The sequence below is a fragment of the Trachemys scripta genome, chromosome 17, assembly GCF_013100865.1.
Source record: "Trachemys scripta elegans isolate TJP31775 chromosome 17, CAS_Tse_1.0, whole genome shotgun sequence".
Classification (NCBI taxonomy): Eukaryota; Metazoa; Chordata; order Testudines; family Emydidae; genus Trachemys; species Trachemys scripta.
This window is the reverse complement of record NC_048314.1, coordinates 11,457,173-11,477,530: the sequence shown is the minus strand read 5'-3', so window position 1 is coordinate 11,477,530 and position 20,358 is coordinate 11,457,173. Positions and strand designations below refer to the sequence as shown.

Genomic DNA, 20,358 nt, shown 5'->3' with positions numbered 1-20,358 from the left:
CACTGTTCCATGGCCTTGCTAGTTCTGTCTGCCTCGTTGAGTTATACTTAAGCTACCCTTGAAAAGAACCCAGTTGCATCAACTAGTGCAGTCTCATGTCGTGAGTGGCATTAGCTGCACGAGACATCTTGCATTTCCATTGCAGGCTCCAGGGGCCTGCTCCAAAACTCACTGATGTCAGTGAGGTCAGATCAGGCACCACATTCACAGCACATCACACCAATATGGCACTGTGAGCGCCATGAACACCTGAGGCTTGTACTCTATGCAGTATGAGCATGTGACAGCCATACTTTGTGCTCCATGCAATGAACACCTGTGCATTTCTGGGGGCTATTCAAGGTACTCGTTATTTGGAAATAGTTTTGGAACCAAGAATCTGACTCCCAATGTGTCCCATCATAGGCATAACTGATCCATTGGGTTGTTCTCGTTACTGGTTGCTGGGAGGAAACACTCCAAGACTGGTGGCAGAATATTTTCAGTGAAAGGACCGTGTTTCTGGGATCTGCTCTTTCCATAGCCTGAGTGTAGTGAGTTTTAGGGCACACTGTCAATGGAATTTTTGCTTAGGTTTTTGAAAGTCTGAGGATTAACAAGTGGGAATTAGCTCTGGAGTTTGCATTTGAAGTTAAAAGGCTGGTATGTTGCTGATATTATTGCTGTAAGACACCCTGGTGAGTTATGATGGGACCCAGTCAAAATAAACACATGCGTAATTACATTCATTAAAATAATCTAAAAGGCAGCAAGGCCCTGTGGCTAGAGAACCAGACTGGGAGGCAAGAGCCCCAGGTCTGATCACGGCTTTGCCGCTGAGTGCACTAAATCATCTCCCGGCACGTCAGTTGCTCCACCCGTACAGGGGGATGCCAATACTTATTGAGATAGAAAATGCCCCGTATTGTTATTCCTATTATTTAAACGAACGTTTGATCTGATTTACTGGACTAAATGAACGAAAAGGAACAGCAGCCTGTGACTCAATTGGACATGTCAACATATTGCTTAAGATAGTGCTGTGCGTATTGCAGGAGCGTTGTAAATACTGGTTTTCTTCTTAGGCCTTCTCCAAGATTTTGCAAAAGAGGCTAGTAATGTCAAGTGCCTCGGTTTTTGGCTGCCCAACCTGACATACCTTAAAGGGGCCTGATTTTCAGAGGGCAGGTGCTGAGTGGGTTCTGTCCATGTTGTTGGTCAAGGATCACATTCCCCTGCACTCCAGGGGCTGGAAAATCAAGCTTGTGCTCTCCAACTTTTTAGCTGGGTTTTGCGCAGTCAGAGAGTTTAGATAGGATGGAAACACATGGACATGGGAATTGCCAGACTGGATCAGAACCAAGAGCTGTCTGCTCCAGTATCCTGTCGCTAAGAATGGCCCAAGCCAGCTGCTTTAGAGGAAGGTGCAGGAGCCCTGCGGTAGGCAGATGTGGGACAGCCATACTTCCGGAAACTCATCTGAAATGTACCTCTGAACTTGTTGAGGTTCCCCCAGCACCAGCTCAGACCCTGCTCCTGCATTGTGCAGTAACGTCTTGCTTCTCCTCTTCTTCCTCACCCTCCTCAGAGCCTCACCTGTGTATCTATGTGGGGATGTCCTCCAGTATTTTCCCCTTTGCCTTCACCTTTCCCCTTCCTTGGTGGGTCTCCCCTCCTGTCCAGACTTAGTGCCTCACCTGTGTTGTGTTCCTGTGTTATCGCATAGGGAGTTTGCCCGTTGGAAGGTGAGGAACACAGCCATCGAACGGAGGGACTTGGTCCGCAATCCAGTGCCCCTGATGCCTGAATTCCAGAGAAGCATCCGCTTGCTGGGCAGGAGACCCACCACGCAACAGTTCATTGATACCATCATCAAAAAGTACGGCACCCACATCCTCATCTCTGCCACCCTCGGAGGTAGGTGGCCACCGGGCTATTTTCTTACACAGTCACTGGGACGGTGGGGAGAGGGGATGAAGCATGCTCTTCCAGCTCTGTGTCACTTTGAATGTAAGAGCGACAAGGTGGGCGAGGTAAATATCTTTTATTGGACCAACTTCTGTTGGTGGAAGGTGCAAGCGTTTGAGCTACACAGAGCCTTTCTTCAGGCCCGAGGAAGGATGTAGGTCGGTTGGTATGGTGATGAGTTAGGGTCATCACATTTCCCCCCCTGAAGCCCCATACTCCCCTCCAGATCTGCTCAAAAGCCCAGGCTAACTCTGAATGGCCTCCTTGGCTTATGAAGCAGAGTGTGTGGGGGTGGGTGTCGGTAGATGTGACATGTGTGCCTGGTGTGACAATGGAATGTGTATTGGTGTGTGTGACATGAGCGCAGGTGTGCTTTGTTTGACAATAGCGTGCTTGGAGTGTTTCTGTGATCTGCGTTTACACACACTTGATATGAGAACGGTGTGTGTTTATATGATGTGTGCGCACATGTCTGTGTCAGGTTTTGAGTGCATACAGTATGTGTGTAGGGTGGGCAGTCATGCCTAGTGGTCAGGCCAGGAACAGCGCCCAAGCTCAGAGCTGGAGTCAGGGACCAAGAGTCAGAGCCCAGGGTCAGGAACCAAGCAGGGAAGCAGGCCTGCCGTGGACTGGGCAGGATAGGAACAAGGCTGGGAACAAGTAGGATCAGGGCTGGCGCAGACCTAGGAGCAGGGCAGGCACAGTAGAGATTACATTAGCGGGTGTGTGAGTTGAGCAGCCAGAGATCAGTTGTGGCTGTTGGACCTAGGTGCTTGTTGACTTCCTCGGCCAGTAGATGGGGTGTCAATCATGCAGCTCTGTTGTGCTCATAGGCTGCCCAGAGACTGGGCAGACATGACGGCAAGCCCTCATCCCTGACAATATACATGTGTCCACACACCTGCTGAGGGCTCAGGTGGAAGGCCTTGGAAATATTTTGCAGCCCTAGTGATGCCCGAAGTTAAATTGAGTAGCGCAAGTGCTCTCGGCTGAGGCAAACCCACTGTCATTGCTCCCCCTGGTGCTAGGACAAAGCATTGCAAGGGGTTCTTCCACTGCAGCATCCCCTTATCCATCATTCTGGTTCTGCAACCATCTGCAGCTTCTGTGGCCCGGCCCTCCAGCCAGGTCACCTTACAGCTCAGCCCCCTTCCGGGGGTAACAGAAAAGTCCAAACAGAAAACTCAGAGTCTAATGGCCTTTATGCCAGGCCTTTGGCCCCCATCTGGATGAATGGACTATAAGGTGGATAGAAAGCTGGCTAGATTATCAGGCTCAACGGATAGTGATCAACGGCTCCATGTCTAGCTGGCAGCCGGTATCAAGTGGAGTGCCCCAAGGGTCAGTCCTGGGGCCGGTTTTGTTAAACATCTTCATTAATGATCCGGATGATGGGATGGATTGCACCCTCAGCAAGTTCGCGGATGACACTAAGCTGAGGGGGGGGGAGAGATAGATACACTGGAGGGTAGGGAGAGGGTCCAGTGTGACCTAGACAAATTGGAGGATTGAGCCAAAAGAAATTTGATGATGTTCAACAAGGACAAGTGCAGAGTCCTGCACTTAGGACAGAAGAATCCCATGCACCGCCACAGGCTGGGGACCAACTGGCTAAACAGCAGTTCTGCAGAAAAGGACCTGGGGATTACAGTGGACAAGAAGCAGGATATGAGTCAGCAGTGTGTCCTTGTTGCCAAGAAGGCTAACGGCATATTGGGCTGCATTAGTAGGAACATTGGTAGCAGATCAAGGGAAGTGATTATTCCCCTCTATTCGGCACTGGTGAAGTCACATCTGGAGTATTATGTCCAGTTTCTGCCCCCACTTCCTGCCCCCCACTACACAAAGGATATGGACAAATTGGAGAGAGTCCAGCAGAGGGAAACAAAAATGATTAGGAGGCTGGGGCACATGACTTATGAGGAGAGGCTGAGGGAACTGGGGTTATTTAGTCTGCAGAAGAGAAGAGTGACGGGGGATTTGATAGCAGCCTTCAATTACCTGAAGGGGGGTTCCAAAGAGGATGGAGCTCCGCTGTTTTGAGTGGTGGCAGATGACAGAACAAAGAGCAATGGGGGAGGTCTAGGTTGGATATTAGGAAAAAACTATTTCACTAGGAGGGTGGTGAAGAACTGGAATGGGTTCCCTAGGGAGGTGATGGAATCTCCTTCCTTAGAGGTTTTTAAGGTCAGGCTTGAGGAAGCCCTGGCTGGGATGATTTAGTTGGTGTTGGTCCTGCTTTGAGCAGGGGGTTGGACTAGATGACCTCCTGAGGTCTCTTCCAACCCTAATCTTCTATGATTCTATGATCTGGGCATACCTATCTTTGTTCTTTCAGTCCTGAAACCTGTAGGAGGACTGACCTCTCCTCTTGGTTTTCCAGCCCAGGGACACCACGTTAGGCAGCTAAGGATTGATCCTTCTAATCCCTCACTGCTTCCTTGGGATGCTCCTATTTTGTCCTTAGCTCTTTCAGGGCTAAGGTCTCCACTACTCTCACTCCATCTCCTCCTGCAGCTTCCTCCCTGCCCGCCGCTATGGCGTGACTTCCAGGCCACTGCCAGTCTCTCTGGCAGCAGATGGATTGTAATTCAGAACATCCCCTCCCTCTCTCTTTAAGGCCCGACTCCCCCAGCTCTCCTCCCTGGAGGTAGGGTGGTAACTTAGGCAGGTTGTGGAGCTTTAGCAACCTTCTCCTTCACCGGGCCCCTTCCTCCAATTAGTCCTCAGGGTCAGCAGCCCAGCCGTCTCCTGCTGCTGTCTGCCATGCTATGAAGGAGAAGGCAGCATATATGCTGATCCCCTTCCTAAAGCTCATCCCAATTGGCTGGGAGCAAGGGGAGCCCTGGTTCCACCCACCCTGCAAAGCTCCTGGTCACAAGACCTTAAAGAAACAATAACTGGATTTCCTCCCAAAATACTACTTACGTCTAGGACCACTTCCTTTCCACCAGTATCTCCTATTTCCTAGGCCCTTATATATATCAGACCTCCCAAGATCTTAAAAGGCAATGCCACATGATGGGGGTGAACTGAGCCCTATGTCTTACTACTTTTAACAGGACAGAGTACTCCATGTGGCTTTAGGTCCTGCTATGTGTGAGAGACTCACAGTATGGCCCTGAGTATGCAAATACCATTATCTGAGTATGTGAGTTTTAAGATAGGGTGACCAGATGTCCCGATTTTATAGGGACAGTCCTGATTTTTGGGTCTTTTTCTTATATAAGCTCCTATTACCCCCAACTCCTGTCCCGATTTTTCACATTTGCTCTCTGGTCACCCTAGTTTTAAGACGATGTGGATATGCTGCAGTTTTGAGAGGGTGCATATGGGCATGTGTGTGTGATGCCTGTGTGATGATAATCATTCCAGATTAAATCTGTTAAAGCCAAACTCCAAATAAGTGCACAGGCAGCATTTGAAAGAACCATGTGAATTGGATATTCTGCCTGGGTGATTTTCTCTCTTGGAATAGACAGAATAGCAGCGTGGCTGGTATAGTGCCTATAATACCAGTCCCCCCTAACCTTCACACCCTGCCTTGTTTCTTGAAACCAGATGCTCTCTCTCTCTCTCTCTCTGAAACAAACTCAATACAGAAGGAAAACAATCTTCTCCCACAGGGGAAACTCACTGGACTTGGAAAAATCTTGGAGTGCTCTATGAAGTAGCATACCAAGGCATTAGGCAGGGATGGAGACACTGATGGGGGACAGAGAGTGGCCTGAACTGGATACAACAGTTAAAGGAAAAAATATGGGCCATATTTAAAAAAAAAAAAGAATAATAATTAAATTCAATGCAAAATATATACCCAGGGACTGCAGACAGGTCCCGGTATGGGCAGCATACGCCAGGAGATCAATAAGATGGAGAACTGCAGGTGCAGTCACCAATTTGCATGCCTGGTTACTGGAGCTGGGTAGAAAATTTCAAATATTTTGAAAATTAAAAAGTGGAAGTACATTTCTCATGGACATTTTTTGCTTCTGCTTGTCTTTTTACCGCTTGTAGCTATTATCCGTTTTGTACAAAGAGTTAAATAGCATGTATGGCATGTATCAGTAGTTGCACTGAGAATACTGCAGTGACAAAGAAGGCATCTTATCTTAACGTTTTGTGCTGCTGCTCATCATATTATCTTAGCACTGTCCACATAAAATAGACTGGCAATAGCAAAATCCTTAGTGAAATTCCTAGGATTTCTGGCTCTTGTTTCTCTGGGGGCTATGGAAAGCTCGTTAAACATACTGTAAATGATCAGTTATGTAGACAAGATTAGATTGATTTGCCTCCCTGCCTGCATATATTTCATGCACAACGTAGGTGCTAGATCCTCAGATGGGCTAAACTGGTGTAGGTCCATTGAAGTCATGTGGTCCTAGCCATTACTGAATGGAGCCCTAAAAGAACCCTTAGTCCAAAACTGCCGGATCAATGCATCCAATCAAAGTCCACCACCTCAACCACATGAAATGTTCCAATACAGCAAAGTGATTAAGTGATTTGCTGGGTAGAGACGATGTGTTGAATCAGGGCCTAAAAGAACTTTGTACAGAGAGAGCTCATTTCTGTTGAGGAAACATCTCCTTGGAATCATAGAATATCAGGGTTGGAAGGGACCTCAGGAGGTCATCTAGTCCAACCCCCTGCTCAAAGTAGGACCAATCCCCAGATAGATTTTTACCCCAGTTCCCTAAATGGCCCCCCTCAAGGATTGAGCTCACAATTCTGGGGTTAGCAGGCCAATGCTCAAACCACTGAGCTATCCCTCCCCCCCAGGATAGTTCAGTGGTACACAGGGCAAGGCAGTGAAGGAAGAAACCATGGATGTGAATGGAGTTTTATTTGTGGTTTTATTTTTCTTTCCATTGGCAGCCTTTTTCTCTTCCACGGCCCTGGAAATTCCAAATAACAAAGACCTTCAACGGTGAAATATATTTTTAATTTCACCCGGGCGAGGTTGTGAATTATTCACAGTGGCTTGTTCCGTCTCCTGTTTTTACAACGCAACATTTTTAAATATGCAGAAGCTTGTAACGAGAGCTGGTGTTGGACAGAAGTGCGAAGTGTTCAATCAGCCCAGAGCAGCGGGGTTGGGGCAGGCAGGGCAAGAGGAATGAAGGATTCATCTTGCCAATGACCGTGATGAAGATGAAGCAGCTTTAGACCTGCCACACAGTGTGCATTGTGCACGGAGGGGGACATGTTCCGCTCAGAGTTTGCAGGCTAATCCAGATCCCTGTGACCTCAAGTCGATCGTCGCTTAGGAGTCGCTTTAAGACCTTGGACCACATAAAAAAGCAGCTACCCAGAGAATTGTGCTTTTTATTAATTCAAATCTCAGCCTGACATTTAACCAGCTACAGAACGAGAGACAAATGTGCAAGACTACCTGTTTGCGTAGCAGCTGTTGGGAGGGGCTCAAGGAGGTCTGAGAGATGGAGCAGACCATCCTGCATCCAGCACTGTTGCTGCCTAGACACCTTCCCCAAGAGGAGGATTTCTGATGCCTTTCTGTTGCCGAACAGCTGGTTTCCCCCAGAGCCCGATAGAGAGCCAGCCCTGCTCCAGTTTAGTTCTGACAAAGGGATTGGTGCAGGGTCATTTCTAGGGCATCCATGCTCAGGGATGGAGTACACAGAGCCGAGAGCTAATTTGCAGGGAAAGCCCTGAAGGGAAGACAACTTTGAACATAGCATTCGCTTAATAAACGAGAAATTAAGACTTAATAATGCAGCAAAAGTCTATTAACCCCTCTTGATCTATGGGCTGCTTTACGCTGGCTCTCTTTCCATGGGGATGTTGGGCTTTTCCCAGTCTTAGGCACATGCACACAGCGTGGGTTTCAAGCAGTGGTCTCTCCCTGCCCTCTCCTGCCATTGTATCTCACGTCTCAGGAACGGGGCTTGTCTTCCAGGATGTGCATTGAATGAAGCACAGAGAAGTTTCTCTTTCTTTCCCCCTCATCCTCCCTGTGGTGAGACTGAAACACTTCGGAGGGGCAAACGACGGCTTCTTTGGGAATAGAACACAGATCTCCAGGTGCCATAAAAGCTTTGGGTTCTCCAACTACTGCCTAGGTGCTAGCTTCAAATACCCTACTTACATACTGGTCTGGGACCCTTGTTCCTATCCCTCAGCTCTGTCAATGTAGAATCCATTTGTGGATCAGTATTTAACATCCTAGCACCTTTGGTTACTGCCCAGTAGCTTTACCAGGTGGGGATTAAACCAGGACGTTTTGCTTTCTGCCAGGTCTCCACGGCTGTGTCTACACGACGAGCTAGGGGTGTGAGTCCCCAACTTGTGTACACATATTTGTGCTATCTCCTGAGAGTTAGCATGAATACAAGTAGCAGGATAGCCGTGGTAGTATGGGGAGCGGCATCAGAGGCATGGCTGAGCCGTGTCAAGTACAAAAGTGCCTGAAATCAGTGGATATATACTCAGCATGGCTTGGTCGTTCCTCCACTGCCGCTCCCCACGCTTCTGGAGCTACACTGGATGTCTATATTCACACTACCTTGATGACAGCAGAGCCAGGGCACGTCTACACTTAGAACACTGGTGCAGCTGCGCCACGGTAGCACTTCAGTGAAGACGCTATTACGGGAGAGCTTCTCCCGGCCGTGTAGTTAATCCACCTCCATGAGAGGCGGTAGCTCTGTTGCAGGGAGAAGCCCTCCCATCAACATAGCCCTGTCTACACTGGGGTTAGGCTGATAGAACTACATCACTCGGGGGGGAGGGGGGAGGATTTTTCACACTCCTGATCATTATATTTATACCAATGCAAGTTCATAGTGTACAAGAGCATCCCCAGTTCAAAGCGTTGTCCCAGCTCAGCATTCCACTAGTGATTGTTGAGCCAGGGACTGACAAAGGCCTTGATCTTTCTGCATGGGAAGCAAAAACAAGGTGTGGGCTTTGCACAAGAACCCAAGGGAGTTTCCAAATCCCACTAAAACTCAACAGGAGCTGGGTGTCTAACTGCCATCCGGGAGATACCCGTCCAGGGCTCCCAGGTGCCACGTTCTCCTAGGTACAGTAGTCTAGTCTGAAATGGACACAGAAGACCACCTTGATCTCTGGTGCAACTCCACTGAGTTCAGTACAGTACATCAAGGATACATTTGGCCCAAGTTACAGCCTTTATTGCCTATTAATCACATTTCCCCACAAGCACCTTTGCATTTTCTCCCAAGCTTTCCCCCTCATACAGAGGCACTCCCTGTAAACGTCCACGAAGTCACTACTTTATCTTCCTTCAAAGCTCTCCTGAAAACTCACCTGCGTTGTGACGCCGGCAAAACACTTGACAGCAGCTAAGCAGCTGGTGTGCTGTGACCGCTGCTTATCATGTTAATCACATTCGTCTCATTACCTTGTGCTTCCCCCATCTGTTTGTTGTATCCACCTGTTGTCTCCCATCATATGCTTAGATTGTAAACCCTTTGGGGCAGGAAACATCTTCTCTGTTATGTATGTGTACAAGGCCTAACATGGTGAAGCCTTGATCCCCAGCTTGGGCCTCTAGGCATCCCTGTCAACAGATTAATTGTTGATTATTATTAATTATTATTGTTGTTCTTATTTAGAGCTGGTCAGAATCTGGGTTGTTTTTTTTTCCCATGGAAAATTTTGAGGAAAACGATGTTTTTAGTCGGAATTTTCCGTAGAAAATTTTGACATCCTGGCAAAAAATCAAAATATTTTGATTTGAAAATCCCACAGCTTGCCTCAAGGGAGTTGTAGTTGGGTGCTGGAAGCTCCCATTTTCTGTGGCTTAGATTGGGTTCCCTGGTCAGACTGTTTGCCATGATGCACCAGAGTCTTCCCTCTTGGTGTGTCGTGGGAGACCCTGGCCATGGTGCATCATGGGATATGTGGGTCAGCTAAGGAGTCTGGCCCATCGAGGAGAATAAGGCCGTGGGGAAACTGAACTACAATTCCCATTAGGCACCACAGTAGTCTTGCCAAATCAAAATATTCTGGGGTTTGGTTTTTAAATAAAAAATGTGGAGACACATTTCATATAATTTTTTTAATTTTTCAAATCAAAGTTTGTCACAGAAAGTGTCTGCTTTCCACAGAAAAAAATCAGTTTTTTCCTTAAAATAATCAAATGTCCCTATAGTAAAATATTTATCCATCAAAACAGTAGTGATGCAATTTTTTTCATACAACCCTAGTATTATAATGATCATCAGCAGCATAAATATCAATTCATCTGTTGGATACACAGGTTGGATTAAGGCAGGTGCTACTTACTTCCACCCTAATTAAACTTTGATTCTTCTCTTAAAGCTAACTACATAAAAATGGCACCTTCTGCTCTGTGTGTACATTCAAAATCAGATTTCCTGACCTCAGTGAGGAAAATGTGTTGGTTTTGTCTGTCACTCCTTTGAGTCTTGCAATGCTAGCAGAACTCAGAGAAAGTCAGCTGGGTTGTATTCTGGCTCAGACATCATGAATAGATGTTTTTAACAATAAACTGTGGTTATAAACTTTGTTCTGTCTTCTTTTCATCTTTCTTTTCTTTTCATTCAGAATGTTCTATTGTTCATTAACGTTTGTTGCCTCTTGGGGCTCGAACGTCTGTACTTCCTGATTCTCTGTCATTTCCAGGGCAGCAGTGCTCTTGTTAATACCGGGCCTGATTTCCCCGCACTCCTTTGTCCTGTTCAACACCTTATCCCTTGCTCTTGTACCCACACAACACGCATCACCTGTGCTCCCCAGGACTGTAGGAAGAGCAAGTGGTTGTTTATGCTACTTCTCTTTGCTTTTCTTCTGCTTGTCATCTCATCCCTCCCACTCCCCATTCTTCTCAACCACTCATCTTGCATAGCTACTGGATGCCAGATGACACTCGTTTACCCTTTAAACACAGATCCATTCACTCATGAGCTAAATGTAACTTAAACCATCATTTATGCCATTGAATTAAGAAAAGAGACTTCCAGGAGAGTTGCATCTTCTTCCACCAAGTCTAAATATTGGCCCCATCACTCCAAATGTACCCCCAAAATGACAGGCCTTGTTGGTATTGTTCTGTATAATGGGCTAGTTTCTCAGTTGGTTTAAATCAGCATTGTCTTTAGTGAAGTTATTCCAATTTACAGCAGCTGGGGATCTGCACCATTGGCCTCAATGGAACTATACTAAGATTTTGAATCTGGCCCATTGTACAGAAGAATGGGACTGGATTTGTTGCACAAGGCATCTCCAGGGGGCAGAGTTTGGACTGCACAGGTTCAGTGTGTGATACCATCGGTACCTGTGTGGTAGCAGCAAACCTTCCAATGTAGCAATCTGTTTCCTTTCACTGCAGGGGAGGAGGCCTTGACCATGTACATGGACAAAAGCCGGCTTGACAGGAAGTCAGGAAACGCCACCCAAAGCGTTGAGGCGCTGCACCAGCTTGCTTCCTCCTACTTCGTAGACCGCGATGGCACCATGAGGAGACTCCATGAGATCCAGATCTCTACCGGAGCAATCAAGGTATTGCCTCTGTTGCTATGGAGATTCCAGGGAGAGACATGGCCTGGGGAATGACAGCCATTCCAATGCAATAGTGATGCCAGTCAGGGCTTGGCCTTTAATATGGTATTGCCGCTGGGTAGGCACCAGCCGTTCCAACGTGGCATTCTTCCCAGGAAAAGGCAAGTTATTGCCCTGTGGTACAGATGTTAGATGGGAAAAGTCATTCTTTTGTGTCCCTCATTTTGGGTAGGCACAGACCATTCCGGCGTGAAAGTGATTTTTGTGAAAGGGACACCCAGTGTGGCACTGATGTTAAAGAGATCATGGTCCTTGCCATGTAGCAGTGGTATTGGGGAGGGCCTGGCCACGGCAGGTCAGCAGCGACAATGGAAATGGGCAAGCAGTTATACAAGGGTGGAGTGAGGCTGCCACTGCAGGTCTTCCTGCAGCAGGTATTAGTACAGTTTCTACTGAACAGCTCTCAGGTGAATTGATTACAAGGGAATGAGAAAAGCCCACAATGAGGCTTTACAAAGGCTTCCGGTTAGAGATAGAGAGCTGGAGGGGGAGCGGGGGAAGCTACTGGGAGGAGGATACAAAGGAAAGGAAAATGGATCCACAAACAACGGCCTCCTCCTTTGAAAGCACTGAGTCTCCATTGGGGAAGGATTCCATTGTCAGGGAACGTGCTGCAGGGAAGGCAGTCGGGATGGAGACATCACTCTTAGCCATCACACTGAAAGGCTCCGGCTTGTGTTATTGTTCTGTGATGTCTCCTGGCCCAGCCTATTCCCTCAAGGATGGGAAACTGGATTGAGATATTGAAGCCCTGACAGCACATAACCACTCTTTGTGAACTCAGAAAGGGCAGGTCTCCTCGGCAGCTAGATACCAACAATACCAACAGCTACGCTACACGCAGCGGGAGGATTTTCTGTGTCTCCATCTATCCGTAGTATGTGCTTGTGTGGTGGGGGGCAGGACGTCGTTCACCATATCTGTTTCTCAATCCATGTGCTCTAGATTTCCATGGAGAGAAAATGGGATAATTCCTCTCCTGGCTTCTGGTCTAAGCCATCAGAGATCCCCCATGGATCAGCCTGCAGGCCTCCCCTCACCAGGCCCAGATTCAGATGCAATAACATAAAACAAGGGACAGTTTGCAGCTGGACAGAGTCTGGGAGGTGGATCTTCTTTCAAGTTTGCATTTCTAACCTGGCCATTGGGGATATTTGGCTCTTACCCACGTCATGTAGGTTGTATTTTCGTGAGGGTAGGATGGATGTGGGTGTCTGTCAGCCAGTGGAGATGTCAGGGACTGGACCGTCCTGGAAATGCCGCAAACAAATGGCATGTTTCCTTTTTTTTGCACCCTGCTCTAGGTAACAGAAACTCGGACTGGCCCCCTGGGCTGTAACAGCTACGACAATCTGGACTCTGTGAGTTCTGTCCTTCTGCAAAGCACTGAGAGCAAACTCCACCTGCAAGGTAGGAAACAGAAGAAAGGAATGAGTGAATGTCGGGGGGGTGGGAGGGAAGGAATGACAAGAGGAAATTAAAGCGCATACCCTCCTCCTCCTCCTTCTTCTTCCTCTTCTAGTGTTTGTTACACTCACTTGCCTTGTCTTCAGTTACATTGTAAGCTCCTTCGAGCAGGGACAGTGTCTTCTTATTTATATGTACAGCACCTAGCACAATGGGACCAGAACTGCAAAGACATTCAGGTGCCTAAAGATGTAATTAGGAACAGAGTGGAATTTCCAAAAGTGCCTACATAATGTAGGTGCCTGAATCCCATTGGCTTTCAATGGGAGTTAGGCATCTAACCTGCTCAGGTGTTTTGGTAAATCCTACATGGGTGCCTAGATGCAGCTTTACGTGCCTAGAGGCCTTTGCCATTTTGGCCCTGAGTCCTCTGCGTGCTACTGCAGTTCAAATAGTTGTAAACAGTAACAATGGTTGAAACAGGGAGAAGGAGAAACAGAGAGGGACTAAGAGGGGGGGAGAGAGAGAGAGATTTATGGCAGGGCTATGGACCTGACCCAAAGCCCACTGAGGTCAATGGGAGTTTTTCCGCTGATTTCACTGGCCTTTGGATTGGACCCTATATCATTACATCGGTGCTCTATGATTTGTATTGGCTCCTATTGGTTTTCAGGCAGAGTTTAAGGTTTTAACCTATATAAACTTGACCTTGCCACGTTCTCTGCTTGTCTGAAGTAGTCTGAGTTTGTTGGCATCCAGGACAAGCTGTGAGGTGCAACTACTTTTTTTTTTGTCAGGGGTGGAAGAGGGGCTTGGGAAATGAGAGAGAACTGAATGAGGGTGGAATATTATGCCTTTTGAGATTCATTTTTTGATTAGTATCCTGACTACAAGGGTGAATCTATGCTGCTGGGTTTGTTATTCACATTGACTGTGTTCTAAAACAAACCCAAAGGCACCAGAGAATAAATGGGCATGATGCTTTTTTATTGTTGTTTATACATCAACGTAAAGAAATACCAACATATCCAATGATATTTAAGTAACATACTGGCCAAATGTCCCTTTGTCCCTCTCTGGTGGCTGATCAGAGGTGTGTCAGTCAGCTACAGCTGCTACCTAGTATACCTAATCCTTTAGTTCAAGTCATAGACACCTGTATTTTGGAACTGGAGGTCATGGGCCAAGTACATTAATTAACGTAATGACCAGTCCTGGTTCCACTGAAGTCAACAGGAGTCTTTCCATTGACTTCAATGGAGCAGGAAATGTACTGTGCATGAACTTTGTTGTGATTATACTCAATGTTTAACAAAATAGGAAATAGGAATTTTAACAGTTCACTTTGTCCAATTTTTATATAGATTTAAATTTTAAATTTTGCAGAAGAACAGGCTATATTATGTTTTTGGTTTTCAGTGTAAATTGGCATTGTTTTAATTTTAGTGAAACATGGGATGTTTCACAGAAATTGGGTTTCATTGATTAGGTCATATTGTGGATTTTTTTTAAAAAATGTTTTCTTTAAAAATAATAATCATGTTGCTTTAAATGTATTGGTGATCACTGAAATGTACCTTCCCATAATTTATATAGATAGTAATATATAGTGTAGGGTTTCTTATATATACTATAAGAATGATCACTAAAAGAAAAACCCTTTAGGTAGATAGATAGATAGATAGATAGATAGGTCTAAGGACCTGATCCAAAGACTGGATGAATGGAAAGGCTCCCATTGACTTCAAAGGACTTGGGATCAGGCGCCAATGAACAATAATGCTTAAAGTCATCCAAGGTTATTAAGAATGGGATTTTCAAAGACATTGGCTGAAAACCAATGGGTGCATATTGTCCTCTGGCCCTTTTGAAAATACCAGGGAAGGGGTTATCCTAGATTTTTGTAAGTAATATCCTCTAGATTTACAATAAGGTCTTAGGTTTGACCTATTACTCTGATTTCATGATAATTTGGCCAATCTTCAGATATGTATACATGCAGCAGATACCTCTGTTGTATAATAAATTATGGTTGATTAGGATATGTATGACCAACCAAGGGAAGGGAAAGAGGGAAGCCTTTCATTGCTATTAGAGCTGGCCAAGAATTTATCATCAAAGTGTTCTGTTGTTGTTGTTGTTGTTTTATGGAAACTGAGGTTTCCACAAAATCTTGTTGTTTTCATTTTTTGATTTTCCCAAAGGAAAATAGAAAGGAAATATCTCATTTTGACATTTCCAATTCATAGTTATTGGGAACTTTATATTCAATTAAAAAAAATATTTCAAATGTTAGTTCTTATGTGGGCCAAAAGAAAAGGAATATCATAATTTCCAGTATGGCAGAAATTCCGATTTTTGCCTTTCACTTGTTCAGAGTTAGGGTTAGCTATGATGGGAGGAGAGCTTCCAAGTGGGGTTTGAAGGGACAATGTAACCAGGGGAAATAAAGGCAGAAACAGAATGTCAGTGAAAGAACATTTGGAAATGGGAACTTCATCATGGCTTTCATGGAGCTGACTCAATGGAAGGGGGGAGAGAGTGAACAAAGAAAGAGTAAGAGAGAGAGAGAGAAAATGAAGAGCAAAGGGAAAGAGAGGAGGACACAGTGTGTGAGAGGGAAGGGGGAAGGAATAGAAAGAAAGTTTCCCCTTGCCACTCCTTCAGCCAGTCCCCATGATTATCAGGATCTGAATCAGTCTCTGGCAGAAAAGAATGGGGATGGTGGGAGTTTGTTGGGCTGAGAAATTCAGAAAACTGCACCCTTTCTGACCATCCCGGTAGTCACTGCTATTCAGAAAGCCAAGGTTGAACAGCACCGTGGAGCTAAAAAGAGAAAGCCAAAGAGCAAGAGAAACAGTGGAAGTGGGGGGCACCTGGAAAGATGCGAGCTATGTAGCGTCTTGTCGCCCTGAACAGTCTCTGCGCAATTTCAGTAAAAAGGCATTTAAAAATATATATATATTAGGAACAAAATGAATCCTAACAATGCTGTTGGTCCATTACTAGATGTTGATGGTAGAATTATCAGTAATAATGCAGAAAAATCAGAAGTGTTCAATAAATATTTCTATTCTGTATTTGGGGAAAACAGCTGATGTAGTCTCATTATATGGTGATGACAACATGCTTTCCGTTCCATTAGTAGCTCTGGAGGATGTTAAGCAGAAGCTACTAAAGTTAGACATTTTTAAATCAGCAGGTCCAGAGAACTTGGATCCAAGAGTTTTAAAAGAGCTGGCTGAGGAACTCACTGGACTGATAATGTTGATTTTTAATACATCTTGGAGCACTGGGGAAGTTCCAGAAGACTGGAAGAAAGCTATGTTGTGCCAATTTTTAAAAAGGGTAAACAGGATGACCCAGGTAATTATAGGCCTGTCAGCCTGACATTGATCTCTGGCAAGATAATGGAGTGGCTGATATGGGACTCAATTAGTAAAGAACTAAAAGGAGGGCAATGTAATAATGAAAATCAACGTGGGCTAATGGAAAATAGAACCTGTCAAATTAACTTGATATATTTGTTTGATGAGTTACATGTTTGGTTGATAAAGGTAATAGTGTTGATGTAATATACTTAGGCTTTTGTAAGGCGTTTGACTTGGAATGCATGACATTTTGGTTAAAGAATAAGATAAATATAGAATTAACATGGCACACATTAAATGGATCAAAAACTGGCTAACTGATAGGTCTCAAAATGTAACTGTAAACAGGCAATCATAACTGAGTGGGTCTGTTTCCAGTGAGATCCCACAGGGATTGGTTCTTGGCCCTACGCTATTTAACATGTTTTACCAATGACCTGGAAGAGAACATAAAATTATCACTCATAAAGCTTTCAGATGACACAAAAATTGGGGAAATGGTAAATAATGATGAGGACAAGTCACTGACACAGAGAGATCTGGATCACTTGGTAAACTGGATGCAAGCAATGTGCATTTTTATATGGCTAAATGTAAATGTATACATCTAGGAACGAAGAATATAGGCCATGCTTACAGAATGGGGGACTCTATCTTGGGAAGCAGTGACTCTGAAAAAAAGATTTGGGGGTCGAGGTGGATAATCAGCTGAACATGAACTCTCAGTGTGATGCTGTGGCCAACAGAGCTAATGCAATCCTGGGATGCATAAACAGGGGAATCTTGCATAGAAGTAGAGAAGTTATTTTACCTCTGCATTCGGCATTCTTGTGACCATTGCTGGAATACTGTGTCCAGATCTGGTGCCACAATTCAAGAAGGGTGCTGATAAATTGGAGAGGCTTGAAAAGCCACAAGAATTATTAAAGGATTAGAAAATGGGCCTTATAATGATAGACTCAAGGAGCTCAACCGATTTAGCTTAACAAAGAGAATGTTAAGGCATTACTTGATTACAATCTATAACTACCTACATGGGAAAAATATTTAGTAATAGGCTCTTCAATCTAGCAGAGAAAGGTACAGTGTGATCCAATGGCTGGAAATGGAAGCTAGACAAATTCAGACTGGGAATAAAACATACATTTTTAATGGTGAAAGTAATTAACCATTGAAACAATTTACCAAGGGCCATGGTGGATTCTCCATCACGTAGAATTTTTAAATCCAGATTGGATGTTTTTTCTAACAGATCTGCCCTAGGACTTATTGGGGGGAAGTTCTCTGGTCTGTGTTATGCAGGAAGTCCCATTAGACCAGCGGTTCTCAAACTAGGGCCTCCGCTTGTTCAGGGAAAGCCCGTGGCGGGCCAGGCTGGTTTGTTTACCTGCCGCGTCCACGGGTCCGGCCGATCGCGGATCCCAGTGGCCATGGTTCACCGTTCCAGGCCAATGGGAGCTGCGGGAAGTGGTGCGGGCCGAGAGATGTGCTGGCCGCCGCTTCCTGCAGCCCCCATTGGCCTGGAGCAGCGAACTGCGGCCAGTGGGAGCCGCGATCGGCTGAACTTGCGGATGCGGCAGGTAAACAAACCTCTCCAGCCCACCAGGGGCTTTCCCTGAACAAGTGGCGGCCCTAGTTTGAGAACCACTGCACTAGACGATCATGGTGATGCCTTCTGGCCTTAGAATCTATGAATACTGAACACAGTCTCACTCAGAAACTGCCATAATCCCTAGAGAGAGAGAGATGGGGGAGGGGAGGAAAAGGGGGAGATGGTTGGGGGAGATTGTGATGGTCTGAACAGAAAAGGAGGAACAGAGGGAGGGGGAACGAAAAGGGTAGTGGTTGGGATGGAGAGGACAGGAGAAGGCTGACAGAAAGAGAAGAGGAAAGGTTGAGAGTCCAGACAGGGAAGGAGGAAGGTACTGGTTGTGATGGGACTTCAGACAAGTGCTCGCTGCTGGCTGCATCTCAGCTGTGTGAACTGGTTCAGTGAATACTCATGGTGAGAGCCTGTGGAATAACAAGATAACCAGCACACACGGTTTAACTGCTACAACACAGGGCAGACACAACATTTGCCAACCCAGAGCTAAGGGAAAGACATAGGGGCAGGGAGAAATGGTCTCCTTTTAATAAAGCAAAGTGACCTTTAAAGCTACACCTTAATGTTATCCATCCAATCTGGAGGGTGGTTCGCTGAATAATTATTTAGGCTCTTTTCTCTCCTCTCCAGCTGCTTTGTGAGAGCTCATTAAGAATTAGTCACAGGGCTGCAGGTAATGAATCGTGACTTAGTCTACTTTGATCTGATTAGCAGCCAAGCATGAGCTGCTGACAGAAATCCGTGTTCCTGCCTTCATGTCGCTCTGCTCAGAGGCCAGTTCAATAAAAGAACAGTGTCTTCATGACAGGAAAGATTTCTGATTCCCAAACAGCCGGCCGGAGCCAGACCTTGACTGAAGCCTACGCATCTCATTCTCAAGGAAGAGCCCAAGCCCCTGGCAGTCATAGGCCCAAGATGTAATGTTCAGATCCAGAGTCAAAATACCTCAAAGGTCATCTGAAGGCTTTGGTTAGGCCCTTTACAAGATATAAGGATCTGCTGCAAGATTTAGAACTGGGTCTAAATGTCCTCCAATGTACATGAACTGAGTAGAAACATTCACTGATGAAAGAGCATGTGTGTTTGCGTGGCTGGGCGTCAGCACGTATGCATTCATGTGTGTCCGCGTTCTTCTTATCTCTTTGGCCTGCCCTAGGCATTCTTGCCCACCTTCATTGCAGGCTGTAAGGAGTTGAGCACTGGCTGATTCTGTTGCTGATTGGAAAGGAATTGGCTGTTGGAGGTGTTTGGCTCTGTGTGGCAATGCTGGAGATTGCAAGCAGAGCTGGCTAGAAAATGGAATTTCCATTCCGTGGAAAATTCTGACATTTCAAAATTGATTTTCATTCCGAAACGGAACCAGAATTTCTAAATCTCCAGCAAAACAAAAGGTTCCCCAAACCATTCCATTCGGAAATATCAAAATGCTTTTCTTTGACAGCATCAAATCTTTTCGCTTCAATATGGGAACCATGTTTCCTTTTGATAACGTCAGCACAGTAACCCGAAACACTATTATATTGTATTTGTATATTATATCTATGCAAATAGTTAATATAAGGGAAAAAGTCAAAACGAAAGGAATTGAAATGAGAAAGTTGAAATGAAACATTTCAGCATCACCTTAATGAAATGAGAAAGTCAAAACAATTCATTTACATTTTCTCCCCATCCAGATATTTCCCACAACACATTTGGATCGCAACAAAACTGCATTTTTCAAGGGAAAACTGTTCCATCAACATTTTTGTCACTCGGCTCTAATTGTGGGGCTGTGGGAAGGTGTGCAATCTGCTTTTTAGATATCTCCAGGCCAAGGCCAAAACACCTCTCCAAGAACCCTTCCTAAGTGAATTCACGTCCCTTCTCACCAGCTCCCATATCCTCTCTCTGCTCCTACCTCAGTTTGACCAAACCTCTGCTCCCTCCAGACTTTAAAGAGGGCCTTTGCACTTCCTTGTGTCAGACATTCATCCTATGATTGATCCTGACCAATGGGTTACCATTTAAGGAGTCTTCCAGAAGCATGGTGGGTGAGAAAGCACAGGTGTGCATGCCTGTCTCTGGTCTGAGTGTGTATGTGTACCTCTGTGTGTTTACATGTGAATGGGAATAGGAGTGTAGGTGTGTGTGATTATATTCCTACAACCTTAACATTCAACCCCCCCATCGGGGATTTCCTAGCCTGGACGGTAATCTTTGTGCATAGCAGGGAGTCCCTGTAGAAAGGCAGACATCTTCTGCAGGATGGGTGGAATTTTTAAGCTGCAGAGCTGTATTTCTTGCATCCAAGTCCGTGTTTTGGAAGTATGAGTGCATGAGTCCCTGAGCCAGCCAAGCATTTAAACATGTGCTCATCTTTAAGCCCCATTAGTAGCTGCATTGAAATCAATAGGACTGCTCATGTGTTTAAACGCAAACACATACTTAAGTGCCTTGATAGATTGAGTCTTA

At 45.6% G+C, this 20,358-nt stretch overlaps 1 protein-coding gene across 1 annotated transcript in view; it reads left to right on the top strand.

The window, feature by feature from the left end:
* BRINP1 (BMP/retinoic acid inducible neural specific 1) overlaps nt 1-20,358 on the top strand; it is a 92,861-nt gene that overhangs the window by 57,236 nt on the left and 15,267 nt on the right. The window contains exons 3-5 of the mRNA XM_034793712.1: nt 1,706-1,896; nt 11,291-11,460; nt 12,825-12,930. Coding sequence (XP_034649603.1) covers nt 1,706-1,896; nt 11,291-11,460; nt 12,825-12,930 — 467 coding nt within the window. The remainder of the gene's footprint in view (nt 1-1,705; nt 1,897-11,290; nt 11,461-12,824; nt 12,931-20,358) is intronic.